The sequence below is a fragment of the Tauraco erythrolophus genome, chromosome 6, assembly GCF_009769465.1.
Source record: "Tauraco erythrolophus isolate bTauEry1 chromosome 6, bTauEry1.pri, whole genome shotgun sequence".
In the NCBI taxonomy this organism is placed as follows: Eukaryota; Metazoa; Chordata; class Aves; order Musophagiformes; family Musophagidae; genus Tauraco; species Tauraco erythrolophus.
The window spans coordinates 30,080,387-30,108,022 of NC_141470.1; the positions used below are offsets into that span (position 1 = coordinate 30,080,387).

General features: G+C 39.5%; 1 protein-coding gene across 1 annotated transcript in view; it reads left to right on the forward strand.

The window, feature by feature from the left end:
* The window catches only part of RTF1 (RTF1 homolog, Paf1/RNA polymerase II complex component), a 31,998-nt gene that overhangs the window by 672 nt on the left and 3,690 nt on the right, over positions 1-27,636 (forward strand). The window contains 21 exon segments of the mRNA XM_086613836.1: positions 2,109-2,219; positions 11,480-11,627; positions 13,140-13,344; positions 15,437-15,551; positions 17,178-17,208; positions 17,211-17,285; positions 18,158-18,296; positions 18,892-19,069; positions 20,434-20,516; positions 21,757-21,844; positions 21,934-22,041; positions 22,639-22,716; positions 23,938-23,950; positions 23,953-23,991; positions 23,994-24,037; positions 24,040-24,059; positions 24,458-24,521; positions 25,076-25,153; positions 26,258-26,353; positions 26,644-26,710; positions 26,713-26,754. Of these exon segments, the coding sequence (XP_086469962.1) occupies positions 2,109-2,219; positions 11,480-11,627; positions 13,140-13,344; positions 15,437-15,551; positions 17,178-17,208; positions 17,211-17,285; positions 18,158-18,296; positions 18,892-19,069; positions 20,434-20,516; positions 21,757-21,844; positions 21,934-22,041; positions 22,639-22,716; positions 23,938-23,950; positions 23,953-23,991; positions 23,994-24,037; positions 24,040-24,059; positions 24,458-24,521; positions 25,076-25,153; positions 26,258-26,353; positions 26,644-26,710; positions 26,713-26,754 (1,822 nt within the window).

Consider the following 27,636-nt stretch of genomic DNA (forward strand, 5'->3'; position numbering starts at 1 on the left):
AAGCCTGTAGGTATAACAAGGAGAAGTATTTATTTATCAGGGCGTCTCCTGGGATTGGGAGCGCGATGTCTGGTGGGGGCGTCTTCCTCTTTGGACGGGGCTACTTCCAAAGACTCGTCTTTCAGTATAGCAGATGTTGATGATGTGATTGAAATGGTAAATAAAGACCTTATAGGTGAAGTGTGTTACAGCACGTATGGAAGTGCTTTTTCCGGGGAGAAGCTTGGCCAGTTAAATATGCTGAAGCCTACGTGTCTAATGTAATTTTTGTGCTGGACTTTCAGGATGTTTCATATAGCAGCTGTTGCTATGTTGCAATAAAAAGCCTTCCCAAACACTCAAAAATAGTTTTGCTGTTTAGAGCTTCAGAAAAATAAAATCAAAGGCTCTGTTAGACAAATATACTGGAGCAGAGCATGCCCTGATGTTGTTGATCTTGCATGCCTCTAGAGTCTTTAGAGCTGCCAACCTCTCACCACTAGTATATTAGTTTGGTAGTTTCTTGAGAGCTTGAAAATAGGAGTTGGACTGGCTCTAGCATAGATGAGGCAGTCAGAGTGATGGTGGTAGGAATAACTGCATGGTTCTACATCTGTTCCATTGTTCACTGGAAGTACGCATCTGCAGCTGTACCTGAGTAGTAGGTGCTTCCTCCTCCACTGAGCTGTTTGTAGCAACTATAACAGCAGGGATGTGTATGTGCAAGGATGAGGATTAGGCAGCAGGGAAGCAATGTTTTTGTGGTGTGATTTAAGGATGAGATTATACTGAGTGGGGCCCCTCTGTAGGTTAAATGTTTGGCGGCTTTCCTTGGCAATCTAGGCTTGGTGAAAGAAAGGAGCAGGAGTCTTTCTAATATAGTATCTTGGAAAACAGAACAAGGGTAGAAAGAAAGAAGGAAAATTGCTTGGAACAAAGGTAGTGGTAAATATGCTAAGATATCCAGGGAGGTAATCTGGGTTGAAGGACTATTTAGAGACAGTTTCGAGAGAAAAATTCTGGAAAAGATTGTAGAAAACTTCCCGAAGAGAGCCATTAATTGTACAAATGTTCTCTGTTGATGTTGCGTTCCTTCTTCAGAGAGAGGTTTGTAAAATGCCGTTACTGATGACAGGTTTCTTTGGTGAGTAGCCTAGGCCATCAGTTTCTGCAGTGATTATGCTCTCATTTGAGGTACTAAATTGTAATCCATTTTCTGTGGAGATAATCTTCCAGTTGTGAAGCTAATGCAAACCAGTCTAGTATTGACTTCCCAAGACTGCAGAAGTTGGTGTGACTGTATTTCTACTCACTGCTAAGGTTAATCAACCCCAGAGCAATGTTTTTAAGAATAAATTACGTGTCATGGACTACAAAGACAGTAATGCAGCTTCAGAAATGTTTGTTTTATACTACTGCTTCCGTCATCTGAACAAGCTGTGAACAGCAGATGATGAGACTATTTGAGAGCCGTTTAGTTCTTTGTGCTGGTGTGCGTTGCCTTTGGAAGTGCTTCCTTTGGAGAAGAACAGCTCTACTTTGTTTCACAGACTTTGAGCTTGATGCCTGCTGTGTGTCTGTCCAAAGCTTTAAGTGCATTGTGTGGCATGTAGGGACAGTGAAAAGGAATTGAACAGCTGACTAAATATTATCAGCCATGACATCATGGTGATGCCTCAAGTATATCCCTTTTAAAGTGTATAATTGCAAACATCTCTTTTGTTTGGAAGAAGGAGCTGCTCTGTAATGGCATTTGGCTTTTTGGGTTAATGCTACAAAATGTAGTTAGGGTGTTTTTGAATTATAACCTGACCCAAATAAAACAGACCTGGACATGACTCTGAAAGTAAATTGTCTTAGGTTGTTTATGCCAAGAAAGTAATGGTAGTGGTGTTTACTTCTTATAGCTTGTCATCCTCAAAATCCTTTTGTGGCGTCCAGTTGTATTTAAATCTCGTGTGTCTATAGATATATTTATGAAACAGAAGTAGACTTTTTTCCTTAGTCAGTGGGGAAAATAATTTTACTGGGATGTGCTCATATATCACAGAGAAGGTGCATATGCACTGACCTGGTTTCGTAAACCTTATTACGAAATTTTAAAATAAGTGTGTGATTTTTCACGCCAGGAGCTCTTGTCATTGGCCAAACGGAAACGCAGTGACTCTGAAGAGAAGGAGCCACCTGTGAGCAAACCTACTGCATCTTCAGACTCTGAGACGTCAGATAGCGACGATGAGGTGAGTTTGTCTTGTGATCAGTGACGTGACAGCTTATTATGGGTTATTTGTCTGATCGTACCTAAGCAGTGAAGTTGTATTTATCATACAGTATATTTAGCCTGCTGACTTCATAAAGTGGGACTGGCTGTCAGTGGAACCAATTGACATCCGTTAAGCCCAGAGGATATATACTCAGAAATACTTCTGTTTTTTTCTTGTAATTAATATGCTTTGAATTGTAACTGTACACTAAATAGTCTGAATGTCTATAGGAAAAATGACTGCCTGTTTAACCCTATGTTCATATGGTCTGAATGGTCTGGTGACCTGCCTGCTTAAAACTAGTGTTTTTCCTGTGTAGTGCTTGTGGTTGAAGTAGCAGTGAAGCTGCTAAAGCTGAACTCTGAATTGAAGGGAGAGGTTTGCAGGTTTAAAAGAGAGCTTCTTTCCTCAGAGAGGAGAAGGGACAAGGAGGTGGTACTATTTTACAAATGGTAAAACTGTTGTATTTAGGTACTCTGATTCTCCAAGAACTGTACTGTGAACTAGCTTGTCTGGTCATTTGAATGTGCAACAGAGTGTGTTTTTATTGTCATATTTGAAGAAAGTGAGACAAGGAAGAGTTTAAAATTACTTTGTTCTAGGGTTTTGTCAATTGCTTTTATAGCAGTGCATATCTGCTGGGTCAGTTTTTATTATTTGTTCTTGGTACTACATCCTAGAGCTGGTTAAAAGTCTCTGCTTTCATCTACAAATGAAAGTTGAAGTAGACTTACTAAAACAGAGGAACTGGCAAACAAGTCATACAGGAATTTGAGTAAAAACACTTTCATGAAGTCTTTCAAATATCTTGCGAGCTTTCCACACAGTGTAGTGAGGTAATTTATTCCATCCATTCTTAAAAATTTAACAGGGAGCTGTTTGGGATGGATTAATTTTTTTTTTTTCTGAAACTTGATTGCGACAACTTGAAGACCTATAGGGTAGGCCAGTGATAAACTGTTAAGCATTTGGTCGTGTAGCAGAGTTCTTCCAATAAGTGTAAAGAACATGTGGTTTAGTTTTCTTTGAGGGATTTTTGAAATAAATATGTTTGGAACTCTGTTTCAATCGATCTTTTTCTTAAAAAAAACCCACCAACTCTTGACCTAATATGTGCTTATAACATAAAGAGAGAAAACTATGATACTAGATTTGTTATTGGATGTAGAGACCAGCTTGTCTGAAAAAGTAGACTTAGGTGTGGAGAGCATGTCAATGATAGTCTTCTGTGTTTGCCACTGAAAACTGACAGAGTAAATAATAATATTCAAATTATTTTTTTAGCTGGTGTAACTACAAGGTAAGTCTACCTTTCCATTATATGTAGAATATAACAATGTATCTCTTCAGGAATTTGCACAGACCTTGCAGATGCAGGAGTATCTCTGTTGCACCATGTGCACTTGATACTCTTTCTAATCTTTGTATAATTTCTAATTGATACTCCATTCTTTCTGACCTCCATGCAGCAAGAGGAAAAGATTTAGAGAAGGGGTAATTAGGACAGTTGCTTCTATTCCTGTGCCTGAAATATGCGTTCTGAACTGCTGCTTGTCACAGCAGGGTGAGACAGGCTGGGTTATGACAGTTCTGCTTCTGCCAGTCATTCAGTTGTGTGCATCCCTAGGCTTGACTACACTGAACAACTTTGGGTTTAATTGGTGTTCTTGTGGTTGGTTTGAAGTTTGCTCAACCTTGGGCGTTGGGAGAGGGGGTCTGAAAGTTGAAATTGTCTTACTGGACTTTGTGCAAGATGAGGACCTTGAGGCAAAAGCATGGATGTTGTTGCCCTGGGCAAATGTGCTTAATCATACTCATTTGCTTCCATGCAGGTTTTGTAGTGTGTGCATCCTTTGTGGTTCCTGGCAAACACTAAACATTCCAGGATTGTCACTGTTGTGTGTACAGGAAAGGAGTCTAAACCTCTGCTTCGGAGGCTAGTGCTGCATTTTGTGGGCATAGGGGAGAGAAAGTGCGTTTTGGAATTATAGAATAACAGCATGTACAAATTGTGCCACATCTATACAGTAGTGTCCAAGGGATTTAAATAGGTCTTTAATGTTATATTTCATGTGTCTCAGTGAGAATGCACTTTTGTGAAAGCTCCTAGCCACCCCAGATGTTCATGGTGCAGATGCTGGGTTCTATAACACCTCTGTGGTCCGAATCAAATTACTTAGCCAAGGGACTGAGGGTGAATTGCAGGCAAAGAAATAGGAGACGCACTGAACCATCTTCTGGTGGGTTCGTGGAATGTGCATGATTGAGTTGACTATGAACTGTTGTTCAGAGAACTGATAAATAGCAATGACCGCAGGGCTTTGCAATAAGAAGTACTACCTTCACAAAGAGATGTACTAAGCTGGACGCAGATGTGGAGGCAGACAGCTCCTTTGTCTCTGGAGCAATGTGTGGCCATGACTACTCAAGAACTCGCCATCCCAACTGTTGTTAGCTTGCTGCACGTAACCAGTTTGGTGTTAGCCAAGCTACTATTGGGGCGACTGTGCTAGAGGTATATGTGCCCTCAAGGTACTCTTGTTGCTTATTGAAGACATTATGTGGATGGTGTTTCTCAGTTGCAGTAGGTTAATTCTGGGTTCTTGCTTGCTCTTTTATCTTGGCATCATTGCTTACGGTAAGAGAATTCTTTTTGTTGTGTGGTGAAGCCTCGATGACTACTGCAACAACTTCACTAATGTCTTAGACAGAAAGCCACGATGCTGCAGGAGCTCCTGTTTGTTTCTCTTCAAAGATTTGTTGTTAGCAATGCCAGTGTAAGTCTGTGCATCCTGCTATGCTCATTCTAATGTTGTGAGTGATTTGATTGTGCCTTTTAACAGCTCTTGGGTGATAACAGAAGATACTTCCAGGATAAGAAAAGTTATATCATGAGTGCTTGGTACTAGTATGGAGTTTACTGAGGAGTATCTGTTTATGCCTTTATCTGCAAATATGAAGAATCAATAAGTGTCTTGATTTCAACTGGGATAGAGTTAATTTTCTTCTTAGTAGCTGGTATAGTGCTATGTTTTTGGTTTTAGTATGAGAACAACACTGATGCCACAATGATGATTTTAGTTGTTGCTAAGCAGCCAAGGACTTTCAACTTTCCATGCTCTACCTGGTACATGAGAAGATGGGAGGGAGCATAGTCAGGACAGCTGACCCAAACTGAGCAGTGGGATGTTCCATAGCACATAATGTCATGCTCAGTATATAAACTGGGGGAGTTGGCTGGGGGCAGCACAATTGCTGCTTGGGAATGGGCTGGGCATTGGTCAGCAGGTAGCAAGCAATTGTATTATGCATCACTTGTTTTGTGTATTCTTTTATTACAGTTGTTGTTATTATTTCTTCTTTCTGTCCTGTTAAACTGTCTTTATTTCAATCTGTGAGGATTTTTTTTATTCCCTTCCCCATCCCATTGAGGGGAGCAAGCGAGCAGCTATGTGGTGTTTAGTTTTGGTTGGGGTTAAACCATGACAGTAGGAAATGACATAGCAGAACATCTAGTCAACATCTATCAGACAGAGGAGGAGGTGAGCTGTGGTCATGTAGCCAGTAAGGAAATTAGTCTTGAATAACAGTCGACCTAGGAGGCTTTATGCCCATTTTATGAAGAAAGGGCTTGAAAGTTTAGGTCTACCTACTGCACTTCAAGTTAGAGCACTCTAGTAAACCGCATAGCAGAAAACTGCATATGTTCCTTCTGGTTTTGGGGATGTATTTTGTAGGTCTGTAGAGATTACGATGCTAAATGCCTTCCTTCCCTGTGTGATTTTTATTTCATAATACTGCTTAATTAGACCTTCAAGAACAAGTGAGTTCTCCAGTCCTGTGAAGCTTTGGCCATACATTTTTTGAAGCTTAGGAAATTTGAAACGGGCTGTGCTTTAATCTTCTTATATTCAGCCTTATAGACTGCGTGCTTTGTAACTTTGAGTTTTCTTGGAGACAGTTTCCTTCAGCTGTTAATGGGTATAATAGTAAAGCTTTCCTTAAGGAAGAGAGGTGCTGTTATTTCCCCTCCCCAAATGAAGTGCAAGTGCAAATCCGAATAGGGCAGGCAAATGATGTAGAGGCTAGTGTATCTAAAGAAGTAATGTGAACCAGCCGTGAACAGAATAGGTATAAAATTTGGTCTGCAAGTAGCTTCTTTGAATTGCAAACTAGCATGGGGATAACTTCTGAGGATTTGATTTATGTCAAGGAGCTCTGAAGTGGAGCAGGTTGCTCCAGAAATAGACTTGTGGAGGTACTGGAATTGAATATGCGACTTTATTTTTTTTCACTGGAGGAACTTTTCCTTTGTACTCAGGGAGCAGTTTTTGCTGAGAACAATCCAGTCATAAGACACTGGCTAATATCTAGAGAAGTCATTAAGCCTTTGTTAGTCTAAATGATGCTTGCTGGCTGCTGATCCTAGAGTCGTGCAAGGCACTTGCTGACCAAGTGTTTTATGGCTATTGCTATCTCCAGCAGTTTGGTCCAGGCTTCCAAAATAAAACATTGCAGATTTTCACAGCCAGTGGCATCCTCAAGTTTGTTTTGATTATGGGGAGTGCTGCAGCTTTGGCATTTGGTATCTACCATCTCTGTGTTGTTACTCAGCAGTTCTTGCCATTTTTCAACACATGGACCCCTCAAAATACTTCTAGAGCAAATGTTAACTTGCAGCTCAAACTGAATTTGAACCTACTATAGGTAGACTATTTTTTTTCCATAGTTACCTTTCTTTGAGCTCTTTTGAGCCATGCTCGAACAATAAGGATAGATCAGGTGCCTAGCGATATTTTGGCTCATAAAGCCTTCTTTCAGTCAGTTCCTGGCAAAACCTCTTCTTTGTCTTGAAGGTGTTTCTTTTATTTGCTTGTTTCCTTTTAATTTTGGTGTTGGCACCTTAAGTCTTCTCTTTGTGTCTAAAATAGTCCTTTGAAGTTTTCTAATTGCTGGGCTGTTGTTAGTGTAAAGGTGTGTGAGGTGTCCGAATGACAGGTGTGGGCCCCAAAAGGCAAGAAAAGTAACAAAGGCTTTTTACTTACTATTTAATTTGAATGATAGTGGTAGAGACAATTTTCTTCCTTGTAGCTCTTGGAGTGCTGTTTTCAGAGTTCTTCTAGCTTTGAGAAACCTTGAAGACAGTAAATGCTGCCTTATCTACATATCTGTGCTGCCTGCTGTTGTCTTCAGACAGACTGAAACTGCAGTTTGACTTTCCTGGAGGACTACCTTTTATTTTCCCTGTATAAATGGAGGAAAATGGATGAAGGTTTGTAAGCTGGGCTAATGTCAGGCACCTTGGTGCTCTTAGACGAAATGACAACATGACAGCTGAAGTTTTTTCTGGCCTAGGAAAGGAGCACATTAGTAGGGAGCCTGTTTTGCTTTGATGTTGTGGCTTATAATTTGCCTTTTGCTTATAAAATGTATATCCAGGAGGGAAGGATATGGCAAGGACAGGCTGGTAACCTTGGTAGTGCATCTCTGGTTTGATGTGTTAAAAAAAAGCAGAGAGAACACCTATTTGCAAAATAAAATCTCAATGGATAATGCATTTATGTACTGTGTGAATAGAAGAAAATAGTGACTGAGCAGCAGTGGTAAAGCAATTCTACTGCATTCTGCACTCTGAGCTCATTTTTTTTTTTCCTTCTTTTTTGTCTCCTCGATCTCATTTCATCTCCCTTGTGGAAATGTGTTCCAGGTTTGCTGAGCTATAAATGATTTTCTTCAATCATTTTATGTAGTCGCTATTGTAGAAACTGACTTCTATATCTGACTGTTTTCTAATGTGTGGGGTTTTTTTCTTTGTTATTGGCAGTCCATTCTGGGTACTGTGGCTTAACTTGAACTTCTTGGGGGGAAATATGCAAGCTATTAGCACTGTGAACCTTTGAAACAAGAGGAAAAATTGAAATGCTCTTCTGGCTGCTTCCTCTGAGTGAGCCATAAAGCTCTGTTGTTTGACAGTACAAAACAATAAGCAAAAAGCCATGTTGCAGGACGCTTCTACATGGGTTTATTAACTTGCTGTGTCTGGAACCATGGAGGGTTCCAGATGGTGGCTGAGGAGGCAGCAGTGAATAGAGGGGCTGTTTAGAGGAGATGTTATATTCATGGAAAGCATGTGAGAAGTGTTGTCTGGCTCTGCCTGACTGGAACATGGAAGCCTGGAGAAGCTGCAATAGAGGACAGATTTTGGAAAATATGGTTCTTGTTTGCTGTTTGAGATTCATGGAGGTAAGGGAGACAAAGCAAACATGTTCTGAATCTGTGTATGCATTTTCACTTGATGTTGCATGCAAGCATGTTGTTGCCTTTCTAATCTCTGCTGGGGTGTTGGAGCATGAGGAAGGGGCTCCAGATTCTGGTTTGGACTGCAGGTTGCCATGCAGCTCATGGCTTTCCATTGTTGTTTTCCCCTCACCCTGAACCTGCTAATTTGTTACGTCTTTCTCTCCTATAAGAAGAAACTTGATGTTTGTCAGTCTGTCTCTAAACAATACAGAGTGGTCATTCAGTGTCCAAATGACAACGGATGGTCCCTGAGCCTGCAGATCCATCTGTGAGCCTAAAAGAACCTCTTACTGACTATGTGCTGGTTTTGATGATTTATTTGTCCTTAAGGCTTGCTTGAACCCTTGTCTTGTTCCGTAGTGGTACCAGGAATGACCAGGTATTCATGAGAGATTGGGATAGTTGAATAACCCCTGAAGCGCCTGGGTTGGTGAGGAAGAATTGGCTTTGTGACAGCACTGAAAGTAGGAGGTGACAACCAGTTATTGTGACTTAAAAGATATAGAGGTCTTTTGCATAAACAAAAGTGAGATGAAGTGTAATCTCCAGGGTGAAATAAAACCAAAGCAAAATTTCCTAGATTAGGGCAGATTTTTCTTATTACTTTTTTTTTGGTCAAGAGATTGTGACACAGCATTCTCTTCAGTTCAGTCTCATCTTCCTGGACCCAGGCTCTCTCCACAATTCTACTTGTGAGTTGAAGTCTGAAAACAGTGATCTGTAACAAGTATATCTACAGCTATTAAACGTTTTATTAGTAACTGAAGTTTTGCTGTTTTTATCTGATCTTAACTTCTTTCATCTCAGCATGACCTCTCAACATCTTGATATAACTGTGGGATATACCGTGGCTTTCTCTGCTACTTTCTTGCTATGTCGCATGCTGATGCAAGGTATAATTCAGTGGTCAAACACTGAAAAGAAGTGACAGAGCTCTGGGAAGGAGGCACCCCTGCATTCCTGGTTCAGAGGGCTCTGCTCCTCCCTGCTAAATGCTCAGTTTCACTTTTTCACTGTTGTATTTTCACTGGTATGATGGCAGTAAGTGAGCTTTTGAACAGACAGCAAAAATGCACTTTAATACTAGGAGATGATTCCTTAACATTGAGGTTTGAGCAGAGTACAAGCTTGTTCTTGACTAATTTACATGGGCATAGATAACCAAGAATATTATTAGGCAGCAGTAGTGTAACACTGGACAAGTAAAACTTTAAGCCAATGAAGACTTGAGTGCAAGCTGAGGCTGATATATAGTCAGATGCTTTCTGTGCAGTTTCTCATCTATCCTATGGACCATAACAGACTGGGGTAACTGCATGGGGCATGAATTGCAAGTGGAGGCTCACCACTACATAGCTGTACTTTTACCTCAGAAAAAAAGACTTCTGCCTGGCCTTTGACAGATACTTTTGAATACACTACTGATGCTTAAAGAAGATGATGAAGCAGGTGGTAGTATGGAAGGTACAAGGCTAGCTGTGAGAGTAATCAAAACCTAGGAAATTCTAAAGATATTAGTAAATCAGGTAGTAGCTTCTAACCACTCAGTTGAGTTTGTTTAGAGTATTTGAACACCAGGGTTCTCTGAAGATGGTGCCTAATCAGGCAGAAGTAGTCATCAAATTTGATGGAATGATTACTGCCTGCAGGGCTAGACTTGATTCATTACCTCCGAAAGGGCGAATAGGTGAGAAGCCTGAAGTTTGCGTTGTGCACCTGAGGTCAAATCTAAAGATATTATTTTTTCCAGCTAGAGTAGTTTTGAGTGCAAGATCTCAGTTATGCAAAAGAATATTTGCTCATTTGGTTTAGGAATATGCTTTTTTTAGTAGGCCACGTGCTTGAACAGATGGTGATGTGCATGAAAGATGAGACTAATATACAGGTATAAAGAGGATAACAGTCTAAATATATATATATTTAGAAAGAAACTGCCTTACCCTTGAAGGTTTTGTGCCTGGTGAATTTCTAGAAGAGGTAATGAAGTGCAAAATATTGTAGAACCTTAAAATAATATGCAGGCAATCTTTACTGGTTCTGTTCCCTTCTGGCTTCACCCGGGTAGCTGGGACAATGCAAAACGTCTAATAAGAAATTGCACTGTAAGGTAAATACTAGTTCTTCTCCTGGGACTTTGGGATTTAAAGTTACTACCCATGTGGGTGTGGTGGTATAAGTACTATACTTAGAAACTGCAGTCTGAGCTAACTGAAGATCCGATATTAGGAGAAAATTAAAATTAAGTCTTCGCATTTGATTTTTTCTTTTTTTTTTTTCCTGACTCATGTGATTCTGATTTGATTCTGACTGTGTACATAGATGCAGTTGGTGGCACTACTGTCTATGAGTTAGTGCGCTATTGGTTTGTTGCATGAAAACACAGATTTTGTGTATTCTTGGTAAAACTGAGATTTTTTGGAAAGACCGTCATGTATAATTGGTGTGCCTTCTTGAAATCTAAAATCCACTCTTGAATAAACTAGTTTTGGAAACATAACTGTTGCTACTATTTAGTAGTAGTGAAGTGAAGCTAGTCTTTACAAATGCAGTTGGACATTTGTTGTTTAAATTATTTTCCTAGGACAATGTTTTTGGTACTTCTTTTCTCCTGGCGGATATTGCAGACTCTGAAGCTTTTATTTGTAAAAGGAGTGTCCTACCAACTGTTGACTTGCACTGATAACTGATTTTTTTTTTTTATTTTAGAAGGAAAATCCCAAAACAACCACACAACACCCCACCCCAAAAAAATCCTTGTAAAACGCTTTCATTTCTTAAGTTTCCTATTGGCTGCTTTTTTTTTTTTCTGTCATATGATTGATTTGTTGCTGTCAGGGATTGAACTGTTTCTCAGTCATTTTTACTGCAGTGTTTTGGGAGAGGGAGAAGAGTGATGCTTGTGTCTGATGATCCGTTTCTTGGTTCTTTCCTTGCAGTGGACCGTTGGAGGTTCTAAAAACAAAAAAAAGGGAAAAGCGGGTAAGGCAGAGAGGAAAGGAGCCATGAAGAAACAGACGAACAAAGCTGCCTCTTCAGGCAGCTCAGATAAAGACAGCTCGGCTGAGAGCTCAGCACCTGAAGAGGGTGAGACAACACATGTGCATGTACTTACAGTGTAATTCCAAGTTAAGTTACCCCTTTGTGCACACTGAAGAGTAATGTTAAATGGTGATGGTAAAGACTACCTTCAAAGAGTTTTCTTTGTGTTACTGGTAGTCTGGATGACTCTCAAATTTGCCACGGTTTGAAGTGCGTGTAATTCAGTATAGCATTGCTGTAAGCTCTCTGTTACAAACACATCACTAAATACTGTTTCAACTGAAGAATGCATGACATATTTCATTACTTGGCTTTCACCTGGAAAGTTCTTTTCTTCCTTCTGGTATGTCCCATCTATAGTGTGGGTAGCATTTTCTTTTATTCCCATTGATGTATTTTCCCTTCCCAAACTTCTTGTGATAAAGGGAGAGGTGTATAGTGTTGCGTGATGCAAATAGGGACTTATCTTGCATACATTTGCTCTGAATTGGAATTCTTGCACTTTTATACTGACATGGCAGAAGGAAAACCATTGCTATAACTTTGTCAAAATTTTTTTACATGAATATTGAATGTGTTCCAATGCTGGGCAAACATCCTGTGTTCTTTCCTGTTTTCATGATACCTGTGAAGATTTGCAGGTGGTTAGTTACGATTTCAGTTGATACTAAAAAAACAAAGTTAAGAAAGAATATGAAGGAGCCTACGTTTTTATGTATATTAAGCACAGCGGAGACAGACCAAAGCATGAAATGACTGAACCTGTATATATCAGTGCTTACAAATCAAGGTTTTTCACAGCGTAAGCTTGCAAAGCTGCACATTTCCAGAAATACTGAGACCGGAATGAAAGCGAAAGAAAGAATTCTAATGTCTGCTTTTGCGATTTAGTGTAAAGTAGTCGATTAGGTGAGATAATCAAAGCACTTGGATCAAGTTTAAAGGTGGTGTTACCTAATATAATTGGAGAGTTAGCTGTTCCCTAAGCCCATGTGTAACTGGAAGGGCTTGTTACGGTAACAGAGCTAACATCACGGTCTTGTCAGTCCTGAGGGGTAGTGTGTTTCAACTTTATCTTGTGATGAAGCAATTTATAGTCTTGCAGTCTTCAAATGACGAATTTTGGTTCTTCAGGTTGCTGTGATAGGAGTATTGGTGGTGGTTAATAGTGGCATTTGAGGTGCGCACACACTCAGTCATGGATGAATAAGCAACTTCTCAGGGACATAAGCATATAGGCATAGAAAACTAACCTTAAGACCCTAACACACTAACCAAAAGGCCTCCTAAAATTCGCTTGTTCTGCTAAGAATTTTTACTTACAACTCAATTTGTGTTCGCATTGTGTGTAGTACCGCTCGTTTTAATCACTTTTTAGCATGCATATCTTACAGTAATAAAGTATTTCCTCCTGGATTTAGTTTTCATGATATGTATGCTTTTAGTATAATGGAAAAGAAGTGTAAAATTCATTCTTGGTATCCTTGCCAACATACTGCAATGAAGTGGTTGGGCTTTGGCCCAGTTGAATCTTGCAGCCTTGTATTTTTGTTTTAGGAGAAGTCTCTGACTCAGAAAGCAACAGCTCCTCATCTAGCTCAGATTCAGATTCTTCGTCTGAAGATGAGGAATTCCATGATGGCTATGGAGAAGATCTGATGGGAGATGAAGAAGACCGAGCTCGGCTGGAACAAATGACAGAAAAGGAGAGAGAGCAGGAGCTATTTAACCGGATAGAGAAGAGAGAAGTGCTAAAGAGAAGGTGAATTTAATATCTGCTGATATTTGGTAGTAAATTCATACAGACTATATGGAGAGTACACCGACTGTTCTCTCACATTTGGAGTCCAAGCATTCAGCACTATAAAATGAATTAAGCTTCATTGCAGATTTTTTGCGTAAACTGTCCTTGTAGCTAGTTGAGAAGCATACAGCAGGAATTCTGCATGTTCTTGTAAAAGGTTCTGAAAGTTTCTCAGCTGTTGAATATGTGTGGTTCTGTCAGCTAACTTTGTAGCTGTGTTACTCCTTCGCACACTAGATGCCAGACAGTCAGAAGGACAGCTTTCTCTTCTGTTGTCTTTGTATTAGCTGTCACACGCTGATACTTTGGAAAAAGGCAAATAAAATGTAAGGTGTATATGAGCTTCTGGAATTTTTCAGAAAACAATGGTGAAGCACTAAGCAGTGCAAAGATTGCCCCTATATAGGTGTGAAGTTGGTTGGGGCCCTAATAGAAGAGAGAGATACTGAAATAAGGACAAGTGGTGTTGGATATGTCATTTTCAAGGGATTGTTTGTGGATTTCTGCCTTAGGTATTGTGGATTTGTTTGTTACTGTAACACTGTCCTGTCAGACAGCTTCCTTGTAGTAAAGGTATTTTTCTTCCCATAAGTCTAACAGAAAAGATTTGGCAAGTATGGGGCAAGTTTTCTCCAGTTTCTTCCCTCTTCAGTGACTTCTCTCTTTTCTTGCTTACTGAGAAATTTTTCTAGAGGACTGGCATGTGTTGAGTAAATCATGTCAATACAAGCTACTGTCAGACTGCCCATTTGTCCAAGCCATAGTTAGAGCTCTGCCTGTGGTTTTAATACTACTTTCAAAGGCTTCTCTAGTCTGCTGCTCTCCTCAAAGATATCAGAAGGAGTGAAAGATTGGATTTAGATCAGGTAGAAGGACACTGTATTTTTTAATTTCATACACTGTTCCACAGTAACTGAATGTCTGTCTTTTGGAATGAATGCTGGAGAATACTTGACACAAGCTAAACAGTCTAAGCTTGAGTTACTGATTTAATCTTAAACGAGTTTATCCTGTTGTATGTAAAGGGGTTGGCAGGTAGAACTAAGGGGATGGTGTTAGGGGGTAGTCATTTAACTTTATAGTAAGTTGAATCTTTCAAAATGCTGTCTAGCTCATTGTACGTGTGTTGTGCTGTGAGTTCATTGGGATTACAGCAGGCATTGCATGTGATACAGTATCTGTGCCCTGTGTGTTTTGCTTCATGTTAAAGGCATAAAGGGCAACAAGCTCATCTGGCACTTCAGTTTCTTGTCTACAAAATCCAGGTGTAGAGGGCTGAAGAAGAATGGACTGTGTAATATGCATGTGGATAACACATTTTGAATTTCAGTTACCGGAAGTTAAGTAATGTTTTTTTTTCTTGTGTTTGTCCATTTCTTTAGTGCTTGTCACTAAAACAATGATCAGTCCATGGTGCAGTGGAATCTCAGTCACAGAAGAATTCTAGCAAAATCACTACTCTTCTGAATACAGTGACTGAAAATAAGATTTCAGGGTGACATGTTTCGTGAAGGTAGAAATGGAATGTAGCTGCTGAAGGAGGACTTACTGTGACTTCTCTGCAATCATTCTTATGCAGACCAATGCCAGTAGAAAGGTGGAGTTCAAGCATGAAAAAGTTAGCATGATAGTGGCTTTTGACAACTAAGTTTTTAGCTGTTGAGACTCATGGTGTGAAATAGGCAACCATTTTTAGAATTGGAGGCAGCACGCAATGGTCACTACACTGGCAAAGATGAAGGTGGAGTAAGGACAGATTTATGGGGAGCAGCCATTGCTATGTGGTCTGCTCAGCTCTTTAGGTTAGCTGTCTGTAAGCCTGCACTTTTCTGTGCTCAGCTTCTCTTCACCTTGTCTTTCTTGGGCAGGGGAGGGGATGGGAATGGGGGACAGGATAGAGTTAAAGGGTTATTCCTCTGGAATAAGCAGTGGAAGTGTTCCTTACAGCCTACTAACAATTTAAGCTGTGATAGCATCTGAGCAGTACCTGGCTCACTCAGAGAGAGAGCATTCTTTCATATATTCTTTTTATTTCAATATTTGCTACTAGGTTTGAAATCAAGAAGAAACTAAAAACGGCAAAAAAGAAAGAAAAGAAAGAGAAAAAGAAAAAGCAAGAGGAAGAGCAGGAGAAGAAGAAACTCACGCAGATCCAGGAATCCCAGGTAGGAAGTGAAACTGTCCTTAGTAACAAACACTTTTCCTTTGGCTGTAGGAGATAGGATACTGCCTCTCTCTGCCCCTAATGTTTTTCCCTTAATGTCAAACAGTGTGGTAAGCAGGTCAGAATTTAGTTAATTTCTATGCTTAAGCTATCTTTAGCCTTTTCAGTTCATTTAAAGAAATTAACATCTTGGGCCTGCTCTGGGGTGCAGTGATAATTTGTTTTAATGAAAAATGCAAAGTTGCAGCTATATCTAGAGTTGCTGTGATAGTCCTCCCATGTGAGAACAAGAAAGCAACCTATAGCAGTTCCTTTAGCCAAACTTCTGTCATTCAGTCTGAAATATTACATACACAGTTTTTCTTGCAAGTGAAAGTTTGAGAGAGCAGGCCAGAAACTGCTCAGCTGTTGTCTTAATTATTTTGCATGCACATACAATGGAAAGAATGCTTAGTTTCTACTGGTACTGGTGTCAACGAAAAGCTTGAATGCTAGGAGGAGCAGCAATAGTTCTGTAGTTTTTCCACCTCCAGGAGAAAGAAAATAATACCAGTTTTTGGGGCCTCTGTAACGGAACTGTAGTATCAAATGGCTGAATTGGCTGTAGTTTCAAATGATTAAGATCTTGCCCTTAACTATTTATAGAGTGGGCAGCTAGGATCCCAGAATGGAAGGGATTCGGCTTGCCTAACTTTAGCCATCTAAGAACTAGTTGATTGTTTGCACTTTTTGTCGCCTCTGTCTTTGTGCAACGGAGGAGGGGCATCTCCAGCTGCAATTCACTCCATGTTATTTTCTAGTGAAACAGATGTTTAACACTTAAATGAAGTTAGGTGAGATGAGTTTTCACTTAGGTACATGTTAAATGAATCTCCTCTCCCTACCCCTCTCAACTCCATATATGTACATGTGTGTATATGCTTATATATGTCCATATATATACTACATATGTGTAGACATATATACATATATGCATATAGAAAAGAATCTTATGCAGAGTTCTTTTACAGTGTCATCCAGAAATTACTTTGACGTACTTCAAATGACTCTCTTATCCTTGTTATAGAAGCTGCTTTCTGTGCTACCTGGTATTCCAGATAGACTTGTTAAAAACAGAAAATACTAGACGACTTACAACATTTAAGATTTGGATCCATATTGCAGACCTTACACACAACTTTATTTCTGATTTAAGTATCTTTTAACATGACTTTTCTCTCTGCTACTGAATGAGAAGAGCCTAAATTGGCCTTGCAGAAGGAACAGCAAGCAAGAAGAATATTCATCCGGTTTTTCCTCATTACTTGTTACTTGCAGAATTTATTTTTTCTCTAGGATTTTTTTAACTTTAAGGAGGAGTTTTGAGACTAAAACTTGATGGCAGAAATGTAGAAGTGTAAATACGTGCATTATTTTTGATACGAAGTAGAAAAAAGAAATACGCTCCAGATTGATTTTCATCTCCCTAGCCTCTGTAAAAATGAACTTGAAAAAACTTATTTCAAAATGGAGTTTGAAAACTTTTCAAATAGAAGTTACTAACAAGTATGCAAACAATCTTTGTTTTAATGTGTTTCAATTTATGGATTGCACTTGGTGTTGAGGTACTTTCTGTGCATGTTTTTAGGTCACGTCACATAACAAGGAGCGACGATCAAAGCGGATGAGAAGCTTGACAAGAAATCTCAGGCGATGGAGGAGCTAAAAGCAGAAAGAGAGAAAAGGAAGAAACAGAACAGGTACGAAAGCGTGTTGCCATTGCTACAATTTTGAGGCATTATTACAGCTTCTGAAAGTGCTACTTCCTGTTTCTAATTAATGCAACAATCCTACACCTTAGAGTGAATGAGTTTTGTGTCTATGTTTTTCCTTGGTCTTTTGCCCAACATGACCACCTCGGGTATTGTTTGGCAACCACTGATGCTGTATTCCTCGCCCTGCCCCTCCTCAGAATGGTCTGAAAACAAAGCAAACTTTTATCGCAGCCCATGGAATGGCACTTAGTAATGTTTAATTCATGTATTCGAATTGGTGACTTAGATTCTGTAATTTAATCTCTCAACCATCCAAACCCTATTTATTGTACTTGGGCTACCTTGGCTACATTTGCTTTTTCTTCACTGGCGCATCATCTTGTCTGTCTTGACAGACTTCTGGTGCAATCTTTTTGTTACTTTACTGGGTTTTATTGTGGTCCTCTTCAAACATGGGATTTTTTTTTTTCCCCCTTGCAAAATAGCAATGAGTTGTGTGATCATAGTAGTTTTTGTTTCCCTTGTATATTCAGTTGTTAGGCCCATCTTGTACTGCTACGTAGTCAAGTTGGGAGACTGAAGATAAGTGCAACTGAGATTTAAGATGCTTTTAAATACTTTGATTTTTCTCTTTGAATATATACAATGGAGTGCTTAGCTGTTATTTTTACACTGGATACGAGTGCCACCATGTTCAAATCCACTAGTAAGCTATCTGCCTCTTTTCTTTAAAAAAAACCAAAAACAAACCAACCAACCAAACCAAAAAAAAAACATTAAAGTTTCAGCTCTAAAAGGAAGCTTGCTTAAAGAATTTACAGTTTGCTTGTCCTTGTTCTCTGTCCTCTTTCCCCAGCTGAATTGCTTGCAAAAAAACAGCCATTAAAAACTAGTGAAGTATACTCTGATGATGAAGAGGAGGAGGAGGATGATAAGTCTAGTGAGAAAAGTGATCGCTCATCCAGATCCTCGTCCTCTGATGAAGAGGAAGAGTAAGTAGTAAACACTAGACTGATTACTTGTAAGTGTGTGTTCAGAAACAGAGATCCACTTTATGTGGACACATGCTGATTTAGAGGATTGTTTGGGGGCAGTTCAGTCTCTAACGTGGTTTTGCGTTGGGGGCATGCTAGCATTGGTTAGATTGAGTTCTTTGCTTGTATATCATGGTACTTGGGACTGACTTACCTTGGATGGTTTTGCAACTTCAGTTTCCCTGCTGTTAGCCCCATTTATGCTGTTTGTTTACAGATTTGTTTAGTCCTGCAGTTTAGCAGGTGCAGAACCCTGGCATGTTAGCAGGGCAGAGATGTGTGCTGGCTTATCTTAAAGCATTGGCCTATAAACTGCCTCGGTGTGTGAGTCTTTCTGCTTTGTGGTAGTAGGGGCAGTAGGTAACAAGACTGGGACGTTGCATTAAGCCTTTCTCATGAATGCCAAATTCATGTATCTACAGTTAACTAGTGCATGATGAATCGTTCCTTTTACTAGTAATATAAATAGCATTCATGCTGCACCCTTGCTCAGGACCCCTTTTTTGGTGATTATGTCTCTCTTTTTTTTTTCTTCTCATGTTTCCCAAATCAGGAAAGAAGAAATTCCTCCAAAGTCCCAGCCAGTGTCCTTGCCTGAAGAACTGAACCGAGTACGATTATCGCGGCACAAGCTGGAGCGCTGGTGTCATATGCCCTTCTTTGCCAAGACAGTCACTGGCTGCTTTGTCCGTATTGGCATTGGAAATCACAACAGCAAACCTGTTTATCGGGTGAGTTTAGTTCCAGGGATTTAGTTCTTTTTATAGTGCTGTATATAATATTTGCATCTTAGCAGCTCTCAGGTACCTGTGATTGTTTGAGTGATTAGTAGATAAAGATTGCTTATACTAGAAAACATAATTGCTGCCAAAGAAATGAAGGAGACTGATTTAAAAGTAAATAAAGCCATGGGACCAGCTAGGTGAAGAGATACATTTAATGAGAGAGAGGGAGCACTAACAAAGCCCATTCTTGCTATGCTTTGGTTCATGCTGTTTTGTCTCATCATTTATATTGCAAACTAGAGTTCAGGGCTCTGGTTTGACCAAGTAAGGATGATTACATTCACTCCTTATTTCTGGGAATGTTACCAAGTTATTGCGGTCAGTTCTTTTTTTTTACAAAGTATTTCTAGAACATCAGTGTGCCTCAGAAGAGAAGGTGATTGAGAGCACAGTTTTGTTTTTCTTGTTTCATTGCCATAACTGCACAATGATAGAATGCAGTAATATTCTCTAAAATTGCATTTAAAAGATCCCCAGAGGGGCTGTGTCTTGTATGTGAGCACCACTGGTGTATTTCATTTAGGATCTTCATTTGAAGATGATAAGAGGGCTGGAGCCCTTCCTATGAGGACAGGCTGAAAGAGTTGGGGCTGTTCAGCTGGAGAAGAGAGGCTCCGGGGTGACCTTATAGCGGTCTTCCAGTACCTCAAGGGGGCCTACAGGAAAGATGGGAAAGTGCTGTTCAGGAGGGCCAGTTATGATAGGACAAGGGGTATGGTTTTTAAAATAGAGGGAGGTAGGTTCAGGTTGGATATTAGGAAAAAATTTTTTACTATGAGAGTGTAGAACACTGGAACAGGTTGCCCAAGAGGTGGTGGTATGCTCCATCCCTGGAGACATCAAGGCCAGGTTGGACAAGGCCCGGAGCAACCTGATCTAGTTGGAGAGATATCCCTGTTCCTTGCAGGGGGTTGGACTAGATGACCTTTGAAGGTCCCGTCCAGCCCTAACCATTCTATGATTCTATGATTCTATACGTTAACCCAGACCAGCCTTAATTGAAAAGGAAATAGGAAAAGTAGGAAAGTATGCATCTTTCGATCAGGAAGACAACTGAGCTGACAGAAAAACTGTATCAAGCATTCAGATGGTATAATTTGTCAACTCAAAGATGATACATGAAGCAACTAATTCAGTACCTGATAATATACACTGAAGAGTCTTGCTTTCCTTGATCTAGTTAGAATTGTTAGTTAGATTGTTTTCTGATCTCTAGTGAAAAAGGCTTGAATATGCCAGATATATTCCACGAACACAAAAAAAAAAAACCCTCTTGCATCCTTCCTCTTGTGTATTTTACTGTGATATAGGTTGCTGAAATAACTGGTGTGGTAGAGACTGCAAAGGTTTACCAGCTTGGTGGTACTCGGACAAACAAAGGACTACAGTTGCGGTAAGATACCAAAGTAATCCTCATCAGTTCACGAATTGTTGTCCTTTCTTGGTGTACTTTCCAGCAAGTAATGTTCTGTGTGTGGTTTGGAGATGAGAGCTAAAAAGTGGACTGGACCTTTCTGTGCTGCTTAATGCTAGAATGTTGGGGTTGGGTTTGTTTTGGTTTTTTTCCCCCCTTGGGGCATAATGGAAATTACAAAAAAATGTCATGCAGGAACTTGTGATTTTGTTGACATCTGAGCAATTCATTTGCCTTAGTAACCATCATTGTTTATATATGCCTCTTGAGATTTGCAATACTCCTTTATCTCTTTTCTCCACCATTGCTATAATCAGATGTTAGAAATATGTGTCATTTAAAGGCATACATGATTGGGTCTGGCATACATGTTACAACATAAAATGATACTTTGGAGGGAAGAAGCTGAATGTAACATTGAATTTCTCAGTTGTTCTTATGGCCCTTATAAGGATCATGAGGTGAAGGTTAATAGTTACAATATAAAACGTCTTGGTGAGATAGGACAGAAGATATTAACTGTTTGGGACAAACAAGAAAGCATGTGAATAATGCATGTGAGTGCAGTGTGGAATAAAGAAAAATAGTCTTACCTGAATCCATTGTGACATTCAATAACTTCTTAGGCTACCTCAGGAGAGAGCTCCCTGCTTTGAGTGAAATTTACACCATGGCAACCAATTTTATTATTGGCTAGTAGCAGTATAGTAGTTTAGCTGGTAGTGCCAAAGGTGATGCTCTGCAGAAAAGGGGCAAGTTTAGGGATTTCTAGCTTTTGACTGGCCAACGAATGAAAAATTAAATACAGATTGGTTCCAGCATTGTATTACAGTACTGCTTAAAGGTTACTTGTACTAGTCCAAACATGAAGGAGCTTTGTGTTTCCAAAGGTCACGCCATGGGTCACCAAATAGGGTATGTAAGGTTTAGGTGAGAGAGGTGTCTGTCTGTTTCTGTTTCCTTCTGAGGGTTTTACTGCCGCAACTGAGTGACTTTCCTGCAGACTCACTGTCTAGTATTCCTTTGCATTACTACTAATAGCTGATGTAGGTTCCTGAACTGTCTGACCTGACTGAAGTTAGGGATAGATAGCATGCAAGCCACAGGAGTAGCCTTAAGAGTCTGGTTTTGGGCTTCTTGAATCAGTTTACACCTGTAGATCCAAGACTGCAGCTCTGTACCATCAGAGAGGGATGTTGTTACGCTTTTGTTGTTGCAGGCATGGCAGTGATTCACGTGTGTTTCGTTTGGAGTTTGTCTCAAATCAGGAATTTACTGAAAGTGAGTTTATGAAATGGAAGGAAGCGGTAAGTTTGCCAGACTTTAGTTTCTTCTTAGCAGCCTTCTGCCAAGGGTACTTTAAATGGAAAGTAACCTCTTTGTCTCTTGTGTTTAGATGTTCTCTGCTGGGATGCAGCTACCCACACTAGATGAGATAAACAAGAAGGAAGTGTCCATCAAAGAAGCCCTCAACTACAAGTTTAATGACCAGGACATTGAGGAGGTAAACAGTGCATTGTAGTGAGGCTGTGGCAGTGCTTAAAGGTGACCAGGAACTCACGGAGTAGGGCACTAGCTGCTACAAAACAAAATTATCATTGTATTTGCTTCCTAAGGAGAAAATAAAAGGCTTACAGTGAAGTTGCATAACTGGATGGAGGAGTTTGGTGATCCAGCTGTTGTTTGGTGGTCACTCCTGCTTTGCTTCATCCTTTGTGCTGTTTCCTCCTCTTGAACTTGTATTGCAGAGCTCTGAATGCCTAACCTGAGTACAGCAACTTAGTTCTCAAGTTCTGAAAAGCTAACAGCATCATAATAGATGCATTTATCACAGTTTCTGCAGTTTAATACTTGCTTAATACTGACCAAATGGATTTAGCATGAGATTTTTGTAGGTTGTAAGTGAGGGGAATGGAGCTATGACTCATTACCAAGCCACAAATTAAAAAATGCAGCAGAGAAAGAGCATGAGTAAAATTCTGTGGCAGTAAGTATGTTTCTTAGGTGATATTGATCTGTTGCTTGAATTGTGTGTGTGTCCAAGTATTGAAATAGATATTTCATATTTGCATATTCTTGCTGTTTCCTCTGTGTCTTACAGATTGTGAAAGAGAAGGAAAGATTCAGAAAAGCACCTCCAAATTATGCTATGAAGAAAACTCAGCTATTAAAGGAGAAGGTGAGAGATGAGATGATGCCTGCAAGCTTAATGCAGTCTTTGGTTTTGAAGAACTGGAGCTCAACTGGATTTTGGCAGTAGTCAGCAGTAAGCTCGACTTTAACTATGCAGCTAAAAGGTGGATCTCAAAGTTCATTGCAGGGTTCAGAAACTTAGAACCTAGTTAAAGCTATTGCATTCTTTTTCTAAGGGCAATTACCAGCAATTATAACTCTCTTGTGTCCTTTAAACAAGGAGGTCTTAAGCTGTTCTGCTTTAGAAACTGTTTTTTACTTTTTTTCCTTTTTCCTTTTTTTTTTTTCCCCCGGAGTACACCATAGTAACATTTGAAAGTTGATTTCCTGTGTTTTTTTAAAATAGGAAAAATAAAAGTCGTGTTAAGTTGTCTTTTACTCAGGGTGACTGAATTGTCGCGTTATGGCCAGTAATTTATATTGAAAAGAATACATTGCTCAAAGATTTACTTGCCACTGAACTGTTTATATGTAGACCTCCTGGAACGAATAAACCTAACAGTGCTGAGAAGCCAAAGCTGAGAAGTCAAGTAAAGAAGCAGTCTTAAGTATCTCTGAAGATAAAGACAGACATAATGTTTTGTTTGTTTTCATTTGTGCAGTCCTTTTTCAAGACATTCGTGCTTCACATACAGTAAAAACAAAGAGTTTATATTACTCTTTAGTTCTGCATTCTTTGGCTTAACTGTGTTATTAGGTCATTATTTTACTCTGCACGAATATGTAAATGGTTAGTTTTCCATTGCAGAAGAGTGCAATTGCTTTCTATTGTCACTAGGTGGCAAAATAAGCTACTGTTGGTCTGGTGGTGTGGTAGGGGACTCTCCAACTTCCTGAAACAAGTGGCAACTGACAATTGCAGGAATAATCAAATAATCGTTCTTTTCCAGAGCTGGTAAATAGTGACATTAAATTTTAATCAAACCTGTAACTTAAATCATCTCACTGACTTGCCCTCCTCGTGCTGGGACTAGTGTTCCTACATCTTCCTTACTTTAATGGGTTTCAAAGGTTTTCAGAGTTCTTCAGAGTAAGAAGTCGCGTTTTGCCTTGAGCTGTAATGGGAGCTTAGCTTTTTGTATTCTTACCATGTAGGGAAGACATTTGTAACTGGAGTAGGGTTAGCTGGCTGATTTATGGTCTGTCCCTCTTCTCTGAGTAGCTCTTTGGTAGAGAGTAGTGCCTAATGAGTTACTGTTTGGTTAAGGCTATGGCTGAGGACTTGGGGACCAAGATAAGGCCAAACAGATTCAAGATCAGCTTATGAACTTGAAGAGAGAGCAGAGGCCCTGGATCGTCAACGAACAAAAAAAACATTTCTGCAATCAGGTAGAAGCAGATATTGGGAATTTTCTTTCTTAAGTAGTATTTAAATAGTATCAATCAAAATACAGGAAAAAGAGAAACTAATGCAGTACTGAATTAGCTGCAAGATTTACATCTCTTATTTCCTGTAAAATATATTCAGAACTGTGTGTCATGGTGGCTCTATTAGTGTTTGCCTTATCTTCACTTCTTTGTATCTGTCATTCAGTGAAAACTGTCAAAAATGTAAACTCTTTCCCACCTACCCCAGGTAGCAATTGTGTTGCAATAAGAGTAATTTGTGATCAGGATAAAGCTGCAAGAATGCTGTCAGGTGTTTTGTTGTGATAAATGATGTCATTGATAAATGACAGTCACTTTCTTTTTCTTTCCCCCACCCTCCTTTTTTTTGCTTTCTACAGTTACATCAACCAGAGAAATAGAGAGTGGAATATCGTTGAGTCTGAGAAGGCTCTGTGGTAAATAGTGCTAATTATAATGCCTTTGTACCAGTAGAGATGAAATGATGCAAAGGGGATTAATTGCATGGTGAAGTTATTCATTTTTTTTAGTGATCTATAAAATCTTTCGTATAGACAAATGACATAATTTAAAGCAGATCGCATTATCCTTTTGATCAACTCAATATCAGCAGTTTACTGACTATAATAGTGACAGTATGTTTTGTAGGGGAAAAAAATCAGAAAGGAGACTTCAGAAAAATATAATAGTAAGGAAACATTCAATTCTCCTGCAGTCACACTTCTGTTAAGGGAATGTTAAGCTTTTTAACAAATGGTTAAGCCTTAACTATCCTGAGAGTTGTGCACCTGTTTTCTGTGTTACATTCAATAAGGACAGTTTTGCCCTGTGAAGCATGGGACTGTAGATGTGGTCAAAATCTTCTGATCTGTAATGCTGTTGCTGGTTTCCTCTGATCTTGATAGTTATACATAGTTTGCATGGGTGGGTGGCTGTGGGAGGGTTTACAAGGGAGCGAGTAGCTAACTCTGCAAAACCAGGTGCTCTTTCTTCTTCAGGCTGAAAGTCACAGCATGAAAAACCAACAAATGGACCCCTTTACTAGGCGGCAGTGCAAGCCCACGATAGTGTCTAATGTGAGTGTCATACTGAAGTTCAATTAAGGCAATAACCAATGTAATACAGAGAGAAGGAAGGAAAATGTTATTCTAGTCATTCCTGACTGCGCCATATGCTATTAACACTTCAGATGCCAGGGTGAGGTATAGTTGAGTGATATCCTGGGCTCACTATCCCAAAAGAAGGAAAAAGCGGTATTTTTTTACTGCGAAATGTGAAGGATGTAAGTGATGTGGGTATGTACATGGAGAAGCAACTGTGGTTTAGACTTCTGTAGTGAGTTCTTCTGTGTAGAATTACTCAGATTTAGTTAGCTCTGGGAAGACAGTTTGCTTTAGGTGTAAGTTTTGCTTCTAATCAGTTGAAAGTTTCCTGAAAGATCTGTGAAAGGAGAGAGGAGACCAGACATATGGGCCTGTGATGGATAAACTAGTTTAACACAAACTTCCCTCATGATACTGTGGCAAAACCTGCTACTTCAGTCGCTAGCTACATAATGATGGATAGCAAGGTGATCAGCTCCTACTTCTAAGCAATCTAGCTTTGTTGAGGCCTGTTCTGGACCAGGATACAGTTCTAGTATCAGTACTTTAAAAAAACCGTTCAGGTTGGCTCTCATCAGTCTCCACAAACTGGCAAGGAAATATAAAGGAATTCTATTTTTTGCTTGAATTAAGTAATTGTTTCTGAAATAATTCTTTATTAGGAAAGAATCAAAACTGAGTAGCTTTATTATGGGTAGACAACTATTATATAAAGAAAATAGTCTTCTAAGATTTCTTCTCTACAGTACAGTGTTTCAGCCAGAACTGTAAGCTGAAAGCAAATAGATCTAACAGTGTTAAGACTTGTCATGGGAGCAACCTGTATCAACAGGAAATGTATTTCTCATTTTCTCAAAGACTTCCTGAAGGATAACTTTTAGTTTGTTTTTGTCAGATGCATTACGAAGGTATCAGGATGATATAAATTGTCTCTGAGATCTGAAGACTGGGCTGACTGATCCACAAACTGATATGAGTGCTGTTTTAAACAAAATGGCAATACAGTTTTTGCCAATTTAAATACTGATTTTTTGTCTTTTTCTTTCTTTTTTTTTTCCTTTCTTTTTCCCTCTGCAGTCCAGAGATCCTGCTGTCCAAGCTGCCATCCTTGCCCAGCTAAATGCAAAATACGGGTCTGGTGTATTACCAGATGCTCCAAAGGACATGAGTAAGGCAAGTTTCCATTTCTGTCAGTGTTACATTCCTCCACTGTCCCTGTTTTGCTCTAGAAGCTATGACTAATAGTAGATGTGCATGCTTCAGTTCTAGAAATAGATATCTATTTGTAGAGCATTATCATAGAAAAGAAACAACTTTTTCTTTCTTGGGGAAAGAAATTTAAGTTCTCTAGCAGTATGAAAGCTGAACTAACTATACTTGTGACAGAAGTGAGGATAAAGCATTTTTACGTCTGTTTATCTGGACGGATAAGGGTGTGAGATTTACCTGTAGTTTTATTTCAGGGTCAAGGGAAGGATAAAGATGTGAACTCTAAATCAGCCAGTGACCTCTCAGAAGATCTTTTCAAAGTGCTGACTTTGATGTAAAGATTGATCTTCAGGTTCCCAGTTCAGGTAGGTGTTCTAGCTGAGTTTGGGTATCTGATTGTCCAGGCTCATTATGGTAGAGCTCACTCCTTCCATAATAGTGCTTTCAAATAATTGGTGGTCTTTTGAAAATGGGAGCAAGGACTCTGTGTTTGTTGTCTTGGCAAGTATCTTGAACTGAGGAAGAGGGGATGTGTGCTAGTGACATACCATTGAGAAAACAGAACAACTGTATTGTGTTAGACTGAAAGCCTGTATAGCCCATATCCTTGCTCCAAATGTCTAGGGAGAAAAGGAGGTAATGAGTGTTTCTGGTTTCTTCCAGTCTACAGTATCCATGACTTGCAAAATCTTTGGGGAACAGACGAGTGTTGTATTTAATAAGCCTTGATACTTACTTCGTTAACCTTGTCTGATCATGTTTGAGGACAGACAAGCTTCGGATGTCTGTGATGTCCTGTTCCATAATCTGTGTACATGCTATGTCGATAAAGTATTTTATTTAATTTTGATTGGTGCTTTACAAGTTGCTATTCCCTAACTTTGGTATTGCAGATGATATTGAAGCAAAATTTTAGTGAAACCAAACACTGAGCAGGGAGTGAAGTTATGCTTATAGACACAAACTGCTGACCCTTCCTCTTGTGATCTTGACTTTGAGAGCCTGAGGTGTGTGGCAAGAACAGTTCAGTGTCATAGAATCATTTAGGTTGGAAAAGACCCTTAAGGATCATCAAATCCAACCATTAGCCTAACACTGCCGAGTCCCCACTAAACCATATCCCTAAGCACCACATCTACACACCTTTTAAATGCCTCTAGGGATGGTGATTCACCACTTCCCTGGCCAGTCTCTTCCAATGCTTGACAACCCTTTCAGTGAGGAAATTTTTCCCAATATGCAATCTA